Source organism: Vidua macroura, chromosome 9, assembly GCF_024509145.1.
Source record: "Vidua macroura isolate BioBank_ID:100142 chromosome 9, ASM2450914v1, whole genome shotgun sequence".
Classification (NCBI taxonomy): Eukaryota; Metazoa; Chordata; class Aves; order Passeriformes; family Viduidae; genus Vidua; species Vidua macroura.
In genome coordinates this window covers 29,305,493-29,325,970 of record NC_071579.1, presented here as the reverse complement: position 1 = coordinate 29,325,970, position 20,478 = coordinate 29,305,493, and the positions used below count along the sequence as shown (strand labels likewise).

The 20,478-nt window shown below is 41.1% G+C and overlaps 1 protein-coding gene across 4 annotated transcripts in view; it reads left to right on the top strand.

Moving 5' to 3' along the window:
- The window catches only part of OMA1 (OMA1 zinc metallopeptidase), a 45,478-nt gene extending 25,414 nt beyond the window's left edge, over positions 1-20,064 (top strand). For 3 of the 4 annotated variants that reach the window (XR_008438440.1, XM_053985550.1, XM_053985554.1), the window contains one exon: positions 20,006-20,064. Coding sequence is in view for 3 of the 4 variants with exons in the window: in XM_053985554.1 (XP_053841529.1) it covers positions 20,006-20,029 (24 nt within the window). In the remaining variant the exon portion in view is untranslated. Of the gene's footprint in view, positions 1-17,971; positions 18,011-20,005 lie in introns of those variants that run through there. The other variant, XM_053985555.1, reaches the window with a different exon arrangement.
- Positions 20,065-20,478: the final 414 nt, after the last annotated feature.

Here is a 20,478-nt window from a genome sequence, read left to right as displayed (position 1 = left end):
CATAGATTCGATCAACATCGCACTTCTGTCATTCGCTAAATACATGGGCTCTGCTCGGCGGGACACCAGCTCATCAGTTACCCAGTGAGCAGCCTGTCACAGGGCCTGCACAGGCCATTTGTAACTGTCACATCCCCCCAGATCAGAATCTTCCCAGAGCCTGATCCATCCAGGCCTTGGAAGCAGGCTTGCTGCACCTGAGAGCAGCCTTGCTGCTTTGAGCGGGGGTGCTGGGCCTGGTGCAAGGTGTGCAGTTGGAAAGTCTGGCTCTCTCCAAGTTGGAGGGTAGGCACCAGCCTGCAGCTCTGGCTTTTGCCTTATTTTTCCATCAATATCCAAGAATTGTGGCACTCACTTCAACTAACTGATTTTGGAATTCTTTCTCTAAAGTAGCAGTCTGCTGTGTTTTTTAGGAGAGCTGCAGGAAAGGCATAGAACTCATGTTACAAACTCGGGCTGATGTGTAGGCAAACCAGGCAGAAGTGCTAAGAAAGCTGCACTACCTGGAGTGAATCCCTGCCCCAATGCCAGAGCTTTTGCCAAGCTCTCTCAGATGCCAAAAAAACTGCATGAGTTACAAGGTGCAGTTTTTTGTGGCCCATAATTTTCTTCCATATTTCTGCCTACTAGAAAGCTAAGACTTTTACATCCTTTCCTGACACTGTTCTATGCCTTCAGCTGCATTTTTTGTAGACATTAGTAAGTTCCTGCTACAGAGCAGGAATTGTGTAGTTGCTACATGTAGTTCTAAGCCAAAATTTATCAGGGATTTTGTAGTAAGGCCAGTTGCTATAGACTAAGTGCTCTTTAGGACCAGCTAAAATAAGCCTGGTTATTTGGATTACAGATTCCCTGAAGATTATTGACATTATAGGCTTGGTAGAATATAATACTTCTTTGGGAGCATTTGTATTCTGTCACTGCAGTAATGAGTGTCAATAAAAGAATTAGGGTGACCTAGGACATTTCAATCATGCATCTCTCCATTCCTCCATTTTGTCACTATAGGAAACAAAGGGGAAATTTTAGTGCCCCTTCTTATTCCTGTGAGTCTGCTGATAAATCTCAGGTTCTTCTTCAAAAAATTATGATGAAACATTTGTGTGTCTTGTACACATGTTGCTGATTAATTCATTTAAGGTTTGTGATCATCTGGGGAATTGCATTTTTGTTGCTATCACATCTAGAAAAGCAGTGGGCGATGAGTGCACTGCAGTGGGAGGATGTCCATGCCTCTGCATCTACCTGCTTATGTCCCTTTTTCCAGCTGGAGATTTTGCTTGGGCAGGCCTTAACACCTCCAGATGTCTGGAGGAGAGTCCAGAGCATCTCCTGAAACATGGCTGCCAAAAAGCCAAGCTTTTCTTATATTTCTTAGCCCTTGCTTAGGGCAGCTGCAGGATGTGCTTCACGAGTGCGTCAGCGCTGTTACTCTCAGCAGCACAGGAGCAGGCAGGCCTGTGTTAGGAATCCCAGCACTCCTTGCAGACATCCAGATGAAATCTGCTGTTTCCAAGGGAGATCCTGTCACAGCCCAGCAGATCCCACTAATGCAGGACTCTTCTGGTAATCAGACTGATAGTTCTTATCCTCAGTTTTGTGCCATTACCCCTCAATAGCTCCCCTAAGGACTAAAACTTGCTTTTTGCTCTTGCATACCCTTCAGATACTTGATGATGACACTGCATTTTCCCTTCCCCCTGCCTGCCCTGAATCCAGCCTTGATTCACACTGAATCCCAACACACTCATATCATTTATGCTTTCACATTTTAATTTCCAGTGAGTTTGTAAACATCTTTCTTTGACAGTGCCAGGATACTCATAATTGTGTAGATTCTGTATCATTGAGTTGTTTCAGTGACATTTCCCACTTAGGAGGGAAATGCCAGACTTCCATGGTGTCTTTGCTTTTCACAGTTTAGGTCAAACCCTGCCTGCACACTAATATACTTGGCTGCATGTTAATTTTAGTTAATAGCTATTCAGTAAAACAATGCATCCAGCTCAAGATATATGGCACAAATTAAGCTGAATGCCCAAACAAATTCAGCAACAGACCCTGGCCTCAGCGGGCTCTTTAAGTCCAGTGTAACATCCATTTACATTGTTTTATTTCTCTCTCAAACTGTAACTTGCTCCCTGTGGGGTTACATTGACTCAGTTTCATTTTCACATTGTACTGGCACCATGATAGTCTTGCATTTAAATAGTCTCATTTCATTTTGATATCATGATGTCACCTCCACAGAGGTGTTTTGAGGCTGCCTGGAGAATTCAGAGCTAATGCCCAGGCAGGGCCATCAGCTGACACATGGCTGTGCTGCACAGCAAGCTCAGCTTCCATTTCCCAACCCAGCCTTTTCTCTGGACTGATCACAAAATGGATTTTTATATCCTTTGAGCCAGTTCCCCCTGCCACTGGCAGACACTGAATGTGTATGGGAAATACAGCCTCTGGGAAAGGTGATTGCTTTGGTCATGTGCAGGTCAGCAGTAGCTGGGACAGGACACAGGCAGGGCAGGTTCTCATGCCACTCTTATGGCAATAAATCACACAGGACTCCATTTTCTTCGTGCTGGGAAAAGGCCGTTCTTTATTTGTATAACTCCTTTTTATACAGTTTTACAGACCTCGTGTGGGACTCCAGTTGGTCAGTCGTTTTCTTGCCAATTACTTTATTGGTTAGTAACAAGTTGTTATTCTGTATTGCTTGGTCACTCAAACTCTAGGTTTGTATGTGCAAGAAAAGGTGTTTGTGAGAGAGAGTTTTCATTTTTCTATCTAAAGGTGTAAAGCTGTTTTTTTTTTTTCACCCAGAAATAAATTGTTATGTTAACAAACTGCTCACAACAGGATTGCTTTCACATGGGAGCTTGCAACGTGCTAGCTTGACTTAGAAGAAATGGTAGGCCAGCCAGAGCAGGCCTGATTTTATAAGGCTTTTCTTTATAATTTTTCTACCTTACTGCAACAGCTCTTGCTCCATGGCTGGAGCCAGTGGAGAATTTGCTGTTGTGTCTTGTCATGGTCAAAGCTACCTGCAAAAATCCCATTTGGCAGGGAGGTGTGAATCCATCCCCTAGATGCCATGGAATCTGGGTGTCTCTGTCCTCTTACCTGGCTGTTCTGGAGCCAAGAACAAGCAGACATGAGTGAGCAGATGCCCTGAGCCCTGTGAGAAACACACACAGAGTTCCTGCAGTGCCCTGTGTGCCCTGAACAGCTCAGTAACACAAAGCACTGCCAGCTGGAAATGTCAGCATCCCAGTGGCAATCCCTGTACGTCTGTGTGCACTCAGCATTTCACAAACAACTCCCAAATGCTGTCCTGCCACGTGGAAAACTGTGCTAGAGCACCCTCTCCCAGCTCAGCCTGAGCCACTGGGGAAGGAGGGATCCAAGTTCCCACTGTCCACAGCCTGTCTCCAAGGCCAGGACACAGCTCTGGGACTTTATCCCACACCCTCAGCTCCAGCAAGCCTCTTCATGGCAGCAGCACAGCCTGTACTTTAGGTCAAGGGGTTTTTTATTTATAGAGCTGCCATTAAATCAGTCTAACACAGTCATGCAGTATTTATGGTTAGATTAGACACATGACTGCATCGAAAGCTAAGAGAGATTTTCACTTCTTGATGGAACATTCACTCTGAAAGGAAGCCCTGGCTTTAATGTGTTTATTTCCCTACTGCTATAAAATTTCCAGGGAAAAAGTCAATCAAGCTCTTTGACTCTAAAGGTGAAGTCTTTGTGGTTAGTGTTTTTCTTTTAATTATTTTGTTTAAAAATGAATGAGCTCTGCAGCTTTTGAGCTTGAGGGTTGGTGGCTTGATTTTAATTCTCTCCAACAGCAGTGAGACTACTTGGTGTGAACCTACAAAAGCAATTCTGAGAAGCTGCTGGGTTTAGGCATTTCTAGAATGATGCAAGAATAAGACCATTTGTTAGAGCTACCTCTGGGATCCAGTGCCTATGTGCATTTGTCAAAGGACACAATATTGAATGCTTCATTTTCCAAACACTGGGCTAAGATAAATTATATCTGGGTGTTGAGCCTTCCTGATATAAATCAGTGGCATATCAATAATAGGATTCAGCTTTTAAAGTAAATGTGCTAAGATCCTCGTGGGAAATAGGCTGCATTTCATGGACTTGTGCAAGGAGTATGTTCAGTGGAGGCTGCTTTTTATTCTGGCCCATGGACTAATGGGAAAGTAAGTGTAGAGAGACACAAACTAAAAGGGCTTGGGATGATGCTTTGGAACAAGCCTGGCTGACTGATGAAGTGCTGAGGGCATTCAGAAGCCCATGCAAGTGCTTTAAGATTAGAGATGAAGAAATGATGCTTTTGAAAGGTCACATGAGACTTGGAAGTTAAAGTGAATGGGGAAGGAATACACACAATATAAGGGACAGATTGCTGCACTAGTCTTTGACTTGAGAGGCCCAGGGTCAAATCTTCTTCTAAGTTTTAAATTAAAGTTAGTTTGGTGGTTTGATTCCAGACTTCACTTTTCACATCAGGCCCAAGTGCAGTTCTGAAATCTGAATTTTGTTATGACTGATATTTTATATTGATTTTAAAGTACTTTTGCTCACTTACAAGGTCCTTACTTTCATGAGCTGTCTTTCAAGGCTAACTTTTCCCTCATGCTTTCCAAAGAGTATCTGCTAATTCTCTGTGACATTCTTATTCATCACAATGTGGAAATAGTAAAGGCTTGAGCTTCATGCCCTGTGGCTTTAAAAACATCATTTTCCTCAATGAGAAAATACTGAATCTGCTTTTTCCTCATTGAATTAGAATGTAAATTCTCCCAGGACTCTAAAACACAATATACAAGTTATTTAGCTATGGGAGCCAGGAATTGCTCAATTCCTAATTTATCCCTGACTCAGATATCCAGGACACAGAGAAGAGTGGGATTATTTTACCTTCCATGTACACCACACATCAGCAGCAGGTGCACAGTTCCTCCACTGGCTTGATGTGATAAACACGCTAAAAGGGAGAACAGTGAATAAAGGGAAGAAAAAAGGCTGCACCCCAGATGGCAAAGGGAGTAAGGATAAAAAAAAAAGAGAAACGAGCAAGTAGAAACTAAAGAAAGGTGAATTTCGGCCAAGACTGAAAACGTGTGACAGATGAATACGTGTTCTGCAGTGGGCAAACCCTCCAGTAACACAAATGACCAAAACCCTAAACCTCATGAGCTCATGTGCTGGGTTCCCTTTTGCTTCCTTAGAGACTATCAAAGAAATAGATTTGCTTTCCCACCCTTTCACCCCAGAGAGTGGAAACAGGCCCAGGATTATACCCAGGAGTTCTGGATTAATTTCATTGCTTTGTCACAGGTTTCCTACTGACAAATCCAGGCAATTGAGTTCCTGTAGTTGTGCTCCAGTCCAGCACAGCAAGTCATGTCACTGTTTCCTTACTCTAAAGGACAGGAAAACACATGTTGTAGAGCTGATTGCTGTGGACAAGGACCACAGGGTGCTTGGTGCTATCATGGTATTAGTCCCTATTGGCTTGCAACTTTATGTTCTTGTCAATCAAAACAAGAGAAGGTTAAAAATATTTTGGGAGGAATATGCTGGGACATTTCATCTGGAAATACTGCCATTGTCACAAGGACCTCCACTCTTAACTCGTACTTGAAAAGGCTTTTTTTCCCCATCTGCTCCATGCAGATATTCAGACTGGACTCATTGATTCCTAAACCCTGTGTTTCATTGTAAATTAATATTTTACCATGCCATGTAATGTGAATTAATGCTGGCCCTCTGTGACTCTACTTTTATTTATGCTTTCCAGTGCTTAGTGGCTTATGGGATTATACAGTTAAACTCAACTAAGTGAAAAAAAGGAGAGTGAGAAATCCTACTTTTACTACTACTGAGAAGTGTTTATACAGCTGCATGTTTCTACTTCTTTCACAGTAAACATTGTTTTATTCATGCTTATTATAATGTATTCCTGGGTGATAATTCATACAATGCAAGGCATCTCCCTTCCTTTTTGTATTTAATTATATTTATATTATTTGTTTACTGATGGCAAATGCTTCCATAGATGAAAGTAGATAAAAGGAATAGATGAATCAATAGATGAATAGAAGAATCAATCACAGAAGGAAAAACATGTATTAGCAACAATCTGCTGGCTTTTAAAAAGTGGGGCAAGCAAGAATGTGATGCTTTCTGGTTACTTCTGTCACTGTACAAGAATTCAGGACAGCAAAGAGACTTTATCTTTGCCTCCAAAACTTTCTGTACAGAACAGACCTGTTAGGTTTGCTGCCACGAGGTCAGACTGAGAGACCAAAGGCTGCTTAGCCCTCTGCAAAGAGCAAAAATGCAACCTGGAATGCTTGGGTGGCCAGATATCCTTGGCTTAAGTCTTCTCTAGAGCCAACAGACTTCCCAAAAATATTGTAAATACAGTGTTCACACCATCAGAAAGTTGAACTTTTTATGGATTCTTAAAATCTTTGCCACTGCAGCTTCTCTTTAATACTTTGACCCATTAAATCTAATGGTGGGGGGAAGAAGTTCCTTTGATTACTGTTATTGATTGGTCCTTACTGGTGAATAATAACTTTCTTAAATAGAAACATTTAAAACATTCAGGGCAAATTCTTCTTTCACTGGCACCAATATAAATCCAGAGACATATGAATGGATTACAGATTTATGCTGGTGTAACCAAAAATGGAATTTTGCCCTCAGTCTTTAACAACCCATTAGGAATAAATAGCTTTTTAGCTAATGAAAATGTAGCATTTTTGTTAACAGCTTCATGATGATATGCACAAGTGCTACATTACCTCGATAATTGGAAAATTTACTTGCCTTTATTCCTTTGGTAAAACATGGACCTATTGTAGTGTTTCCATAGGAAAATAGCAGCCATAAAATCCAGACACCCAAAACATGCTCCTAGCATTTAAGAATAAGCAAAATGCAACTATAAGCAACTAAGCTCTATTTGAAACTAGCTGAAAGCAGAACCATGAAAAATATGATAGTGTTGAGTTCCCAGGGCCAAATGGGGACATTGCAGTGAGGAAGAAAATTTTCAGAGTGATCTAACTGCAGCCTTCCAGTAGCTGAAGGAGCCTACAGGACAGCCTGGCAGATCCACTGCCAGGTGCTGGTAAATTCCCTCAGGAAATGGTAAAGCTCTCCCTCGTGGTAAACTGTGCTTCAATAAATCTGTAAAGGTTTGAAACTATCAAATGTGATTCAACTTTGATTCCCCAAGTTGTCAGAAAGAGCACACAGAACTGGTGTGTGGGTCTGTTCCTGGCTGGAGCACACCACGTTGCCTTTCTGTTGCTTTGATTTCCCCACTGTAACTGTCTTTTTTTGCTTTGAAGTTCTTTGCTTTGGGGATTAATTCCTGCTCTGTATTTTGAATGCTCAGTCAAAAATGCCTGAAAATGCTGGTGCTTCTGTTCTATGAATCACAATTGGATAGTGTTTTTGGAGAAAACACAACTAATATGTTTCTGCAGGGGAAAAGAGTTTCTGTTTGCTTTCATTTGTTAGCAATTCCAATTAACTTCTTTATGTTTGTGTTGGTTTGAGAAACTGAGCTCCAATATCCACAGCAGAGTCAAACTCCATGTTTGGCCTTCAGACCAAGTGCAATCATAGACCAGGACAGTGTGGAACACTTCCTACAAGTACTTAAGGAATGTGGTGTTTAAAGGAAATGCATACACTTGTCTGAATGTCCATAGACTAGGTGAGAGTGTTGTATTAACTACATTAAAAGCAGTTTTTAACCAACTATTAATGCTCACCTCTGGCAGCAGACCTGATGTTCAAACACTGAAGATGCCTTGCAGATGTTTCCATGAGGCTTCAGTCTTTGTGACTTTTGCTTTCCCTTTGCTGCTGCTTTATTAGGAATGGAGACAGGTAACTCAAAACGCAATGTTGTCCATTTCTCAAAATCTGCTTATTAGGTTTAAGTCAAACACTTCTGCTTTCTATCGTATTTACAAAAGCAATATTAATAAATATTGACAGAGCTAAATAGTCTCTGGGAAGAAGAAGCCTTAAATTGCTCTGCAAACATGCTTTAAAAATTACCTACAGACAATACTGCTGTATTAAAATAATAATCTGAGTGAGAGTACTTGTTTGAATACTAGTTGTTTTGCTTCCCTTTACATCCAGGAATAATGACGGATCTTGTGCTGGTTTTGAATGAAAATATCAATTGGGGAGTGGATTTACATAATAAAATTAATAGAGCATAGAAAGCGTTCAGCATCGCTTTCTGATTTTCCTCTGTGTGTCACAGAAGTTATATTTAAAAAGACAGATGATTGCAAGTTTGTTTAGGAGAACAAATCCTCTGGGCTGCATGTATGAGATCATACGACAGCTGGCCCAGCTCACAGAACACTCAGGTTCCTTTTCTGTTCCTATAAAGAAAATATGTAATTGTGCAGAGTGCCACATGTGGGGCAAAATGTCATCACTTACACATTTTTTCATATTTACTCGCCTGCTGCTCTCCATGTAGAGATGCCCTTCTTAGTTATTCTCTCTGAAGTGCACTCACCACACAGGAGATGGAATCAGACATCTGTTATGCAGTCCAATCCCAGATTTTATTCCTTTGCACTTACAAAGGGAAGGTTTTGCAGGAAAATGCTTTCCCATCTTTACACCCTGAATAACCAGTGGTTAAACATTTTATGGTTGTCTGTGCCTGATCTTTCTGTGACAGGAGAGAAACACCAGGGGGAAAGAGTGGTTTCAACATCTGAGCTGCTGGTTCATCACACCCAGACCCCTTCATTTATTCACCCCTGAATCTTAGTCCTCCTTCTGGAGAAAGCTCTGAAAGTGCTGTCTGGTCCTGTAGCCAAAATCTGTCTTACACCCACGCCTGTGATGCTGCCAGTTTTGGATTGGTGCTGAGCTGCTGCCCTTGACCTGCTCCAGGCTCTCCAGATGGGGATAGGAGGGGACCTTGCTGCACCTCTTAGAGACTGAGCCTCTCCCACTGGCTGCTTTATGAACCTGTTTTAAGGCTTCTAAAAATACAGTTGGAGCTAAGACCAAAGAGGAATTTACTAATTTTGAGGTAGGGACAAGTTTGCAATTAGCTACTAATGGAAACTTCATGGTGCCCTAAGGGTGATATATAAATGAAGGTTCAAGATAAAAAAATAAATGTTTCAGAGTCTGTATAGGAGTGCAAAGTGGTTTCCCTGATCTCACTCTCCTTTTTGATAAATCACAGGCTATTTTTGGTTGGCTTCATTGTTTTCAGTCATGTCAACAAGGACCTACCTAATACTTGAATCTGTTTTGTTATTTTTACATATAAATTCCACTTCATAACAGCAATAATACTTTCCAGGCAGCTCATTTGAGGATGATTGCTCTACTTCAGAGGTAGTAAAACTCACTGTGTCTCATTATACAACTCAAGGTGTGTGAAGCAGACAATTGCCTATAAACATGCTGCCTGATGGGTGTTAATGCTGCATTATATTTACTGTTTTCTTTTCATGGCTTCAGGTAACATGATAAACCTTCTCCCCAGGAATAAAATTTGGAAAATCTTCCCCTTTTTCTTGCCAGAGTGTTCTTCCTAGCCTGGCAGTAAATGTGCCTCAGATATTCTCTAAAAATTGAAAAGAATATTCTCATCTTCACACTTTGGCAAGAGGTTTTACAGCATTAAAAAAAAATGCCTGATTTGTTGTTTATTGAGCAAGAGTGCCTTTGCAGAAATGTACAATTTATGCCAAAGTGTTTCAACTTGTGTGTTTAAAATTAGGCACCAAACTCTGGTTAATTTCCCAAATAATGTCCCAATTTACATCAGCACTTAAGCATGTGCTGAAGTGTTTCCCTCAAAAGACAAGTGATTAAGCAGTTATTCAGCAATAGGATGATCATTGGGATTCTTTTGATCAGCCCCATAAAAACCAGAGATGCTCAGCTAAAAAAGGAGTCCCCTGCTCCTATGGCTGGATTTGGAATTAGATGTCTGCATGAAGTCATTAATGGCTGAACATTTTGGCCATCATGTGCTTACCAGTGACAGTCTTAATTATTATAATTAGTACTACAGAACCCCCAAATACTTCCCTACTTCTTCCCACCCTGCAGCTGTCATCAAGAGGTTCAGCATGTCTATGCCTATTTGGGAATAGAAAGGTTCTTTAGTAGATGAAAATCAGAAACCTCGTGCATTTTATTCCTGTTCAGAGGGACAATCTGATTCTGTCTGGCTTACGTGTAATTAGTAAGAAGAATACAAATATTGTTTTGATCTTTTACAACACAGGACATTTATTATTATTATTATTATTATTATTATTATTATTATTATTATTATTACTATTATTATTATTAATTAATATTATTTGCTATTAGAAGGATTTAAGGAAACTGAGGCAGATTGTTACATGTAATGACAGATTTTCAGTGGTTCTGACATTTTGTGCTTGGGGTTTTCCAGCCAGAATGCAGGTGCTGTCACACAGAACATTGTCTAACCCTGAGATATTCCCTGTTCATTTTTATCAGCAGGAATCTCAGGCCTTTACATCACTTGCACTTTTACATCTCACACTTTCCTAACAGTAATATGATGATTAGTTTTAATGGAATGCTTAGGAAAATGGGGTTAGAAAAGATTTCCTGAGTTCCTGAGCCCTACCTGTTGCTGCCTTTGGCAAGCATGAGCTGCAATCCATTCACAAATAGTTAGGTTGTCTTGCCTCCACTGGAGTTATTCCAGAATCTTGCTCTTCTCATGAAGAACAGAACCAAACGTCCTCATTTTGCTGGTGGCTGATTTATACCAATAATTTTGGGGCCAATAATGCCCTTTCATTGCATTCTTGCTGCTAGTGCCCTTTTGCTTCGCACTTCTTCTTTGAGGTATTTTGTCTTGCTGAGGTAATTAGGAAAACCATTTCTATCCCTTTGACTATTTCATAAAGCACTTTTGGATCCATCCCCTTAGTGAATCTCCAACTTGTCTCCCTCTTCTCCTCAGCCATGATCTATAGGTACCTCAGCTACCTCTTGCCCATTTTTTTTATCTGCTCCTTTCCAGCAGAACTGTTCTGAGAGACAAATCATAGAATCTAAACCTCATCTGGTCACTTTCTTCTGAAACTCAAATAATTGAAATGTCAATAACATACTATTTAAAATCTATTCTACTTAATCTCCCAGAGTGGTGTGTTGGCAGATTGTGAATGTCACACTACTGATGAGCAAAGGACTTGGATAACTATGAGCTTCTAATCAAGAAATTAATCTAAAATTGTATATCTGCGTAAGAAATGCTGGCACAGGAGGCTGAAGTGCTCACTAAAAGCAGTTGGGTCTAAAGTGATTACTAAAGCAATTCAGGGTTTCAGGGACTCTACAGGCTGGAGATCTCTGCAGTGATTCAGCCCTTGTGCATCTGTTTGATCCTTCCCTGCTGCTGTGCTCCCTAACAGAGGCAGGGTTGTAGCATCCTCCTCTGCTTTGGGCTCACTGAGCCTCAGGGAGACCCAGGAATTGTCCCTTTGGACTGGGCTGGCAGCCCTGATGTCACTGTGCTCTGTGTGTGTGCCAGTCCTCCTGATGAACCTGCCAAGGAACAAGTCTTGAAGCTGTGGATGCTCACATCTCTCAGAACTGGTGTCTCAGGGTATCTGCAGATTGAGATGGACACCACCATAGCAGCTGCATTTAGAACAGATTATCAGGACTTCAAGTTGTAAAACACATTAGATTCCAGCCAGCCACTCAGTAATGCTATTCCAGGGTTTTACAGTTTATCCTAGTGATTTGAATAATAAGCAGAGTAACAGTTTATTCTAACCATTTGAACTGCACATCAGCGAGGTAACTGGGAATTTTTTAATAAATCTAAGAGCTTACACTTTGCATTTCAAAGAGACTCACAGACAGGAGGTAATTAATAACCTGGTGCCCCTGATCTGTCTATAAACTTCAGTTCCTGCCACACACCTTAGTTCCTGTGAAGTGCAGTTATGATGGCTGAGATTAAAACACAACTTTGCAGATTTCAGATGTTTCTGTGTGTAAATAGAGGATTTTGATCTTACAAGAGGTGAAGCAGAGCACTCAAGCTGCAAGAGATTATCCTCTCTCTGGCCAGCAAGCAAAGGGAATGCCCCTTAGTAGTTTAGTGATTGAGTGATGCCTGCCAAAAGCAGTTTATTTCCCACTGACTGGAGAGGGACAGGCTCCTACCACAGGGGCCTACAAAACCCACCATGGGATGCTGAAGTTCCTAATTGGCACTGAGTCTTCAAAGGCCCAAACACAAATGATGAATCTTCCTTCTATGCAAGTTCTTTTCAGCACCTTCCACCATCCCAGGTTGCTCCAATCCCCATCCAACTTGGCTTTGGACACTTCCAGGGATCCAGGGGCAGCCACAGCTTCTCTGGGCACCCTGTGCCAGGGCCTGCCCACCTGCACAGCCAGGAATTTCTTCCTAATGTCCATCCTAACCCTGCCCTGTGTCAGTTTAAATATTTGCAGTTTAAATATTTAAATATTTGCATTTAAATATTGAATAAATATTTGTCAGTTTAAATATTGTCTCTCCTGACACTGGCATCAATAGTCTGTAGTCAAAGGGTCAGAGATTCAGGTCTACCATTTCAATAGTTTATTATTTTCCCAATTGTGTCAGGATTTCCATATCAGAGGTTAAATCCTATCAGTAGAACTAACAGGCTTCCTGATGACCATCTGAACGTGGGTTGTCCTTTCTGTGACTAAAGGTTCTGAATACTCTGCACAGTTACTTGGTGGAAATGCTCATGTCTAAAGATGAGGGGAGTAATCTACCAAAGATCACACAGGACAACTGTGGAACAAGTGAGAAATGGGAATATGAGTCTTTGCTTGGCTCAAGATTCAGCTTTACCAGTTCCATAAAATAAGTAAACCAAGGTTAAAGAAAAAGCATTCTAAACCACAGGTTAAATATGTAGTTTGAGGGTACCTTTGACTATCATAGATGGGATTAAAACCGTCTTTTAAAAATGTTAGGAAATAGCTTTGCACACTTGATTTCTTAAGTGCAGAAGGAAATGTCATTCTTGCAGCCTCTGCTTTTTTCATCTGATTATTGCTAATGCAAATTACCAGTAGGAAATGCATAAATCTGCACTGCAGTGCTTGAAGTTTGTGCAAACAGCAATTTTTTTTTTTTTGCAAATACATCTATCAATTTCAGCTCTGTAATGCAGAATGCTGCTTTCTTACTGAAAGACCTCCCGAATCTTGTTGTTACAGATGGAATATCAAAATTTTATTTCTTAAAAACTGTGCAACCATTTTGGGTTTTGTTAGGTTCTTTCTGAGTGTGTAGAACAACAGAATTTAATCTCAGTGGGTGGTTTGAGAACATAGAAGTTGTACTTGGAGGGAAAGCTTCACTCCTGATCAGAAAGGGTAAAGATAAAACACTCAGCAAAACATTTAATAATGGATCACTTTCCTCCTCTCTTGTAACAGGAGACAATTAGAAAAGAACATAATGTGGAAAGAGGAAAAAGGAAACAAAGCTACAGAATTACTGAGCAAATCCTCTCTTGCATTTCAGAGGCAGGATTGGAGAGATGTTGACATTTTAATACTTTGTAAATTGCTCTGCAACATGTTTTCTGATGAATCTAATCTGGCGCCTCTTCCAAACTGATATTTCATCCAAGAATGTTTGGGCAAATATATTATTAAGCCAGTAATTTAGTTTTAGCGAGTTTCATGTTTCAGTACATTTCAAAATAAGGCAGCCTAATTTCCAGAGTTAAAGGAATTGGGCTCACTATTCCCCATGAACAGAGGTAAATTGTTTAACTAGCAAAACCCTGGACTGATGTTCATCCTGTATCTCAGTATTGAATGTTGTTTACACTGAAGGATGCAAGAGGCAGAGTGGGTGCTCACGAGGCAGGAGAAAGATGAAAATAAGGTTCTGATTGTTGGACTAACATTTCTGCACTCCTGATATCTCCAGTAGTGACTCTTGGTTGTTTTCTGGGCCATTTTGAGAAAATTCCTGATTGAATAAAAGTGAATTGCCTAAATCCTTCTCATCTCTACACTTCAGATGACTTTAGTGAAGGGCAGAACCGTCTCCTCAAGAGTAACCAGCAGGTGACCTTCAACCCCACCCATCTGTTTGCCTCTTGGCCAGCAGAATTTACAACAATTCTGAGAGTGGCAGCACTCAGAGTTTACAATCCTGAGGAGCCTGTTCAAGCCTGTAAGCTGTACAGCTCCTGGGAAGGGTAAGAAAGTGGGGGAATCCTGTTCATCCTGGTCACTTCAAAGTGTTGATGAACATCAATTCAAGCCATAATGAGTGCTGGAGTCTGCTGCTTTTGATTGAAATCTAAAATTAGCTGTGTCTGTCAGAATATCTACTGCCATACTTTTGTATAAATCAAAGTTTAATATTCATTTATAAACACCCATCTACACGTGCTGAGAAAATTTACTTATAAACCACAGAGAAAATTCATCATCATTACTACCTCACCAGCTTTATCTGAAATTAAGTTCTGAATCTCAGCTTAAACTCAAGCAGACAATTTCTCTGCAGAAACAAACTTTGCTACCTAGAGTTAGCAACATTGCCTTTCAAGTGTTGATGTTGATGCAGGAAATAGAAATATTCCCTTTCTTGTTCTTTGGTTATCAAGTTACTTGGCACTTGACAAACTGCTGTGAGTTGGCTCTTGGGGACAGCTGCTGAAATGGTTGGGTGAGGAGGGAAGTGGGAATTGTACTTTGAATATGCAGGGGATTTTTGGTAGGTGTGTTTACCCCATATTATCTGATTTAGGGTTATCAGCATGCTGCCTGTGTAGAGACTTTTAGGGCTCATCAAGGGGAATTTGAAACCCATCATCTAACAATGGGGAAAACGTATTAAAAATTGCTGAAAGACTTTAAATCAGTCTCTTTTGCACTGACTTAACTTGTGGCTAGAAAAGCTGTCCTCCTTTAATTACTGAGCAAGCTCAATTACTCTAAGGCCTGGCCATGCAGTGTTTACTTGATTTCACCATTTTGATGGCAAAAAGTTAGGAATTAGGCACTGGAGAATTTTCTCCAGCATTGGACTGAGCTCAGTACATGACATCAGGTTTTGTGTACCCAGTCAAGCACATTCACTATTACAAAGCAATCAGTCATTTAATTACTGATGAAAGCAAGCAGAAAGCTCCTGGACATATCCAGGGCACATTAGTCTTTTCTTCTGTCTGTTACCTCTTTTGTCTTTCAGCCAGACACCCTGGACTGTCTTCTCTGCCTGGCACACACCCTTTATTTATATTGTAGTCCTAACACTGTTAATGTGCTCAATAATTTATAAGACAGCTGACCTCAACATTAGGTGAGCTATTGAACAAACATCAGGGAGTGTTACATTCAGTTTAGGCACTGGGGGTTGAAAACCCCTCTGAGTCCACACACTCCAGAAAGTCCACAAAATGCACAGAGGGAAGAGGCATCCCTGGGCTTCTGCACAGCCTTGGATTCTGTCCTTAAACATTGGAATCACACACTCAGGTGGGCGGACCAATTTTTGTCCTATTGTCTCCTCTTTCACTTCTGTGGCTAAAGGTATAATCTTTGCACACAAACCCTGTTTAAGTACTCTGTTACTAAGGAAACAAACTTGTCAAGTATGGACCATGTGGGAATAATGATGATTTATTTAGAAAAGGAAAGGTTTGTCATTTTAAGCTCACTACTACAAAATTGCTTTTTGATTACCTTCAAGCTTATTGCATTGTCTTGTCACAATAAACTATGGGAACAAGTGGAAAGGTTAATAATTGTGGGCTTTGTTCTTGTCAGTTATTCTGAAAAGCTCTTACAGGACCTGCACCTTTAGCTCAAACAGAACAAATTTCAGCAGGACTGGAGCAGGATCCTGGAGTCCCTTTTTTCTCTTGTTGTTTTTATGATCCTTTTATTTCCTGTCTGCTTCCAAAGGCTGCCCAGCTGAGATGTGCAGATTTGTGGGCTGTGACAAGGGTGGACTCTGTGACACTGCTGAGGGGAGGCTCTGCACACAGTTTTTCCAGAGGAGGGGGATCTGAGCAGGAGAGGGGAAAGAGCAGGAGATTTGAGAGTGCTTTGTAAGGTCTCAACTTTGGTACATCTTCTGAGCCCCGTCACTGAAGGTTCCTTGTTTGTTAGGAAACATCAGGGGTTTATTTTATTTTACTTTATTTTCAGGAAATCCATTTAGGTCCTGATAATCAGATAAAAACCAATCTAAACAGCTTTGGTGCTCTTTGAGCTATGTCTAATGTGCTTCTTGTCAGGAAAAAAGAATATTAAATCAAGAATTTCCTCCTGGAAAAGCAGATCACTTTCCTGCCCAGGGCTGTGTTCACCACTCAATTCTGTTCCACTGTGAGCAGCCTAAAATTCTTTAGATTATTAGGGTTAAATTAATTGAGGAAGAATAGAGCAAGAGGTCCAAATTGTTGAGTTTAGGAGTTCTTAAAGGAATGATTTGCATCAACAAAACAAAATATTTCCACAACAATTGACAACAATTTAGTATTATGGAAAATTTTTGTTCATTAGAGCATAGTTGGGTTTAGGGTAAAGTTCTGAGGAGAAACACAAAACTGTTACATACTTTTGAAAATGAATAGTTTTAGGGTTTTTTTAGTGTGAAATGATGACTCCTTTTGGAGTTTTTATTGAAGCAAGAATATTTGAAATCTAAATTAAATGTTTCCCAGGGCTGAGGGAATTTATTCTCTTATATAATTCACATCTTAACTTTCTGTTGTTATCTGGATTAGCAAAAGTTAAAAAATCTTGAAATATTTCCCAATTTTTTTGGGATGTTGCCACTTCTCTCAGTAGCAGCAGTCCTTCCTGCTTTCCAGAAAACCCTGAAGGCTGACTGGAAAAGTTAAAAAATCCCAGCTAATATCTGTCTGCTGTCTTTTCCCATGTGCAATTATTCGCCTCACATTTTGCTAGAAAATTAATAATACAGTAGTAAAGGATGCAGCATGAAGTATTTATGGCAAATTAAAACTCACCTCCAGGCCAATTTAGGGGACATGGGCTACACCTGTTCTTCTCACTGCAGTGAACCTGGGAGGAGTTATTTATCAGTGGAAGTTATTTTTATTAGCTACAAGCATGAATGCAGAATAAATGAACACACCATAACAGGAGTTTCACGTGTCAATTATGGCCAATTTGGTATTGTTTGCTGCATTAGATTGAGGCTGGGTAGTGCTTGTGCTTAATGAGTGGGTTCATGCCCCTGGCTTGTGGAATCTACAGGGAGGCATCAAGCTGAAAGTGTGGGATTGGGTGCACCAAGTTTTGGGCAGTTTTTTATGCAATAGCAGTGTCAGACACAGATATATCTTTATTTGTAATTTGGGAAGGACTGGAAATATTCAAAGATGTTCTGTAGTCAATAAGCTGTCCTGTTCTGCAGCCCTTTTTGACCTACTCTTCAGGACTTAGATTTCTAAAAAAGAGCTTAAAAATATGATCATTTGACTCCATCTTTTTACATTTTGTATGTCTCCCTTCTGACACTTGACTCCAGGCCTGGGTGTTTGAGTGTGTGGCCACTCAATTCCAAAGAAAGATGTGGTTGCCCCATATTCTATCTAGAGGTGGCTGCATCTTCCAGAGAGGAATCTGTTCAGCCTTCGTGTTCCCACAGCCTGGGAAGAACAGCTCAGCTGCAGAGCTTCCTCTTAAGGAGAATTTCCAAGCAAAAGGCCCTGTAGGTTTATTAGAGGATACCAGTGAATTGTTGAATAATTACCTATTTGTTTGTTTATTCTAAATGCTTTAGAATGTGTTTTTATTTCAGTGTTTGGATGTTAAACACACTTTGGTGATCAAATGCTAAATCTTGTAACTTTGCTTTAAAATGCACTGACAGAAGTGATGATCAAGGATAAAGAAGATTTCACTGTCATGCTTGTGAGCCACACTGTAAAAGCAGCTTGCTGCCATCAGTCTGCCTGCCCTGCAGCCTGCTCAATCAATACCTGTATAACACACACTGCCGAAAGGGGCAGTTGTCCAAAGCTGAGAATCCTGGAGTTTTCTGCACTACATTTTCATTTCTGCATTGAATTCATCCTGCAGGAAAGAGCACAAGGAAAAGGCAACGTTTTCTGCTGAAATTTCCTGTTCCCAAGAGATGAACACAAGGCACTGCCCTGCTCACTGCTTGCAGGCAGTGCCAGTGAGCCATGACAGCAGGACAAGGACAGTGGCCTTCAGAAAAAGCCACCAAGGCACAGAGTCTTCAACCATTTATAGATTTTCACCAAAGAAATGGCCCTTGGCACTTCCCCATGGCCCTTCTTACAAGCACAGCAGCCACTCTCACTGAAAGCCAGAGCACATTTCAATAAAAGAGCACACTAAAAAGGATTCATGTTACACACTTTGATGAAGAATCTCCTATTTGTAATCTTCATTTAGTGCCACAGCGATTGATTTCCTCCCCATGCAGTGTGGGGCTGGCAGTGCTCTGGAATCTGTCTGTGTTTCCTGCAGCTCCCACTGCTCTGATCTCCTCAGGTTTCCTTGCAGCTTGATTAGGTCCTGCTGGGTGTGTGTTAGACCTCCTCAGCAGAGCTGCACCTGGACATTTGATCACAGCTGTAAGAAACACCCAACAAAGCCACATCACGCAGGGAACAGACTTGTTTGGGTTCCTGTTGCTGTAGTTACCATGTCTAAAAGAAAAAAAAAAAAAAAAAAAAAAAAAAAAAAAAAAAAAAAAAAAAAGCCATGGGAAAGCCTGGCTGGAGTCTAGCAGGATGTGCCATTGCTTAAAAGAGACTTCATTGTAAGGATGAAAGTAGATCTGTGAGCCCCCAGTGATTGCACCAGTCTGAGAGGCACTGCTGAAAGGGGCAGGTGTCCAAAGCTGGGGATCCTGGAGTTTCCTGCACTGCATTTTCATTTCTGCATTGAGTTCACTCTGCAGGAAAGAACACAAGGAAAAGGCAACACTTTCTAGGGAAAATTTCCTGCCTTATATTGGAATCACAGCATGGTTTGGGTCGGCAGGGAATTAAAGATAACCTAAAGATAACCAAACCCCCCTGCCATGAGCAGGGACACCTTCCACTAAACCAGGTTGCTCCAACCTGGCCAAGCTTCTCTTTAGCACATCTTTAGGATGTGCTGTCGTCAGACTTGTCCTTAAGGTCCTCTTCCACCTTTTTGGATTCCCTTGGGAGTTAGTGGATGGAAACAGGCAGCTACACAGAACAATTCACCCCACTCATTTTAGCAGGGAAGAGCTTTGGGGAGGCCCCTATTCTCTCTCCACTAAAGAGCCTTGGCAGCTCATTTAGACTAAAATATGAGGTGAGACACATCCCCTGAGGTGCCCTTGCCAGCTGGCCAGCCCACAGCTCATCAGCAGGGGCCACATCCTGCCCCAGGCTGTTGGTTCATGCCTTGCTCGGAGGGGCACTGTGGCTCCAGCCAGCTGCTTTTCACTTTCTCTGACAGCAGTAATGTTGTTTGCACTCCACCCATGCAGCTTAGATAGTCAAGGATTAATTCTTCTTCTCTAATTTGACACATCAAGTTCCTTGCTCATGCAGTAAAGTTTTGTGCTTGAACCTTGTGCCTTTTCAGAAGCTGATACAACGCTACATTGTGTACAAAATCACAGGAAATATAGCTGGGAGCAATGTTTTTCCTGCACCAAGACCAACTATACCTGGAATTATAGAGATGCTATCAGCATTACGACATGATCACTGCTCAGAGTCCTGAATAACACCGCCATACAAAGGCTTTGGGACTGAATCCCCACAGCAGGCTGGGGGGAGCTCAGCTGGGATGTGTAGGATTATAGCTTACCTGCTTTAAAAATATATGTTCTTTTCAAATTTCTCTGGTTTTCAGAGTCATAAATTACTTTCTGGCCTTTGTAACATTACAGGTGTTACCTGAAGACCAGGAATGATTTACTGAAGAATAAAAAGAAGCCCATCTCCATGACATGAGCCTCTGTAAATATCTTAGATGTAATTCCATAAAGGTAGATGGCATCATTTCAATTTTTCTCTGCACAAGTGGCAGTAGCCCAGCAGAGTGAACAAAAGGCAGGAGGCAGGATGTCTTAGAAATAAATCCAATTAAATTTCTGTGTGTGGATTGATTGTATTTTATTTACCCAGACATAAACCAGATTCTAGATAATCCAAACTTTGGCTTGCTGGAGTATATTTGATTATTCCCAACAAGTTGTTTTGTGGGAGGCACAGTGTACAAGAGCTGGCTTTATAACCTATTTTGCTTTCCTCCCAAGCCAAGCTGGAGTAAACAGGGAAGGTTTGGTGTTGCTGAAAGGTGTTTTGGTAAGATTATCTGTCCTGCAGCACTCTGTGCCTGCTGCTCAGGGACACCAGGGTA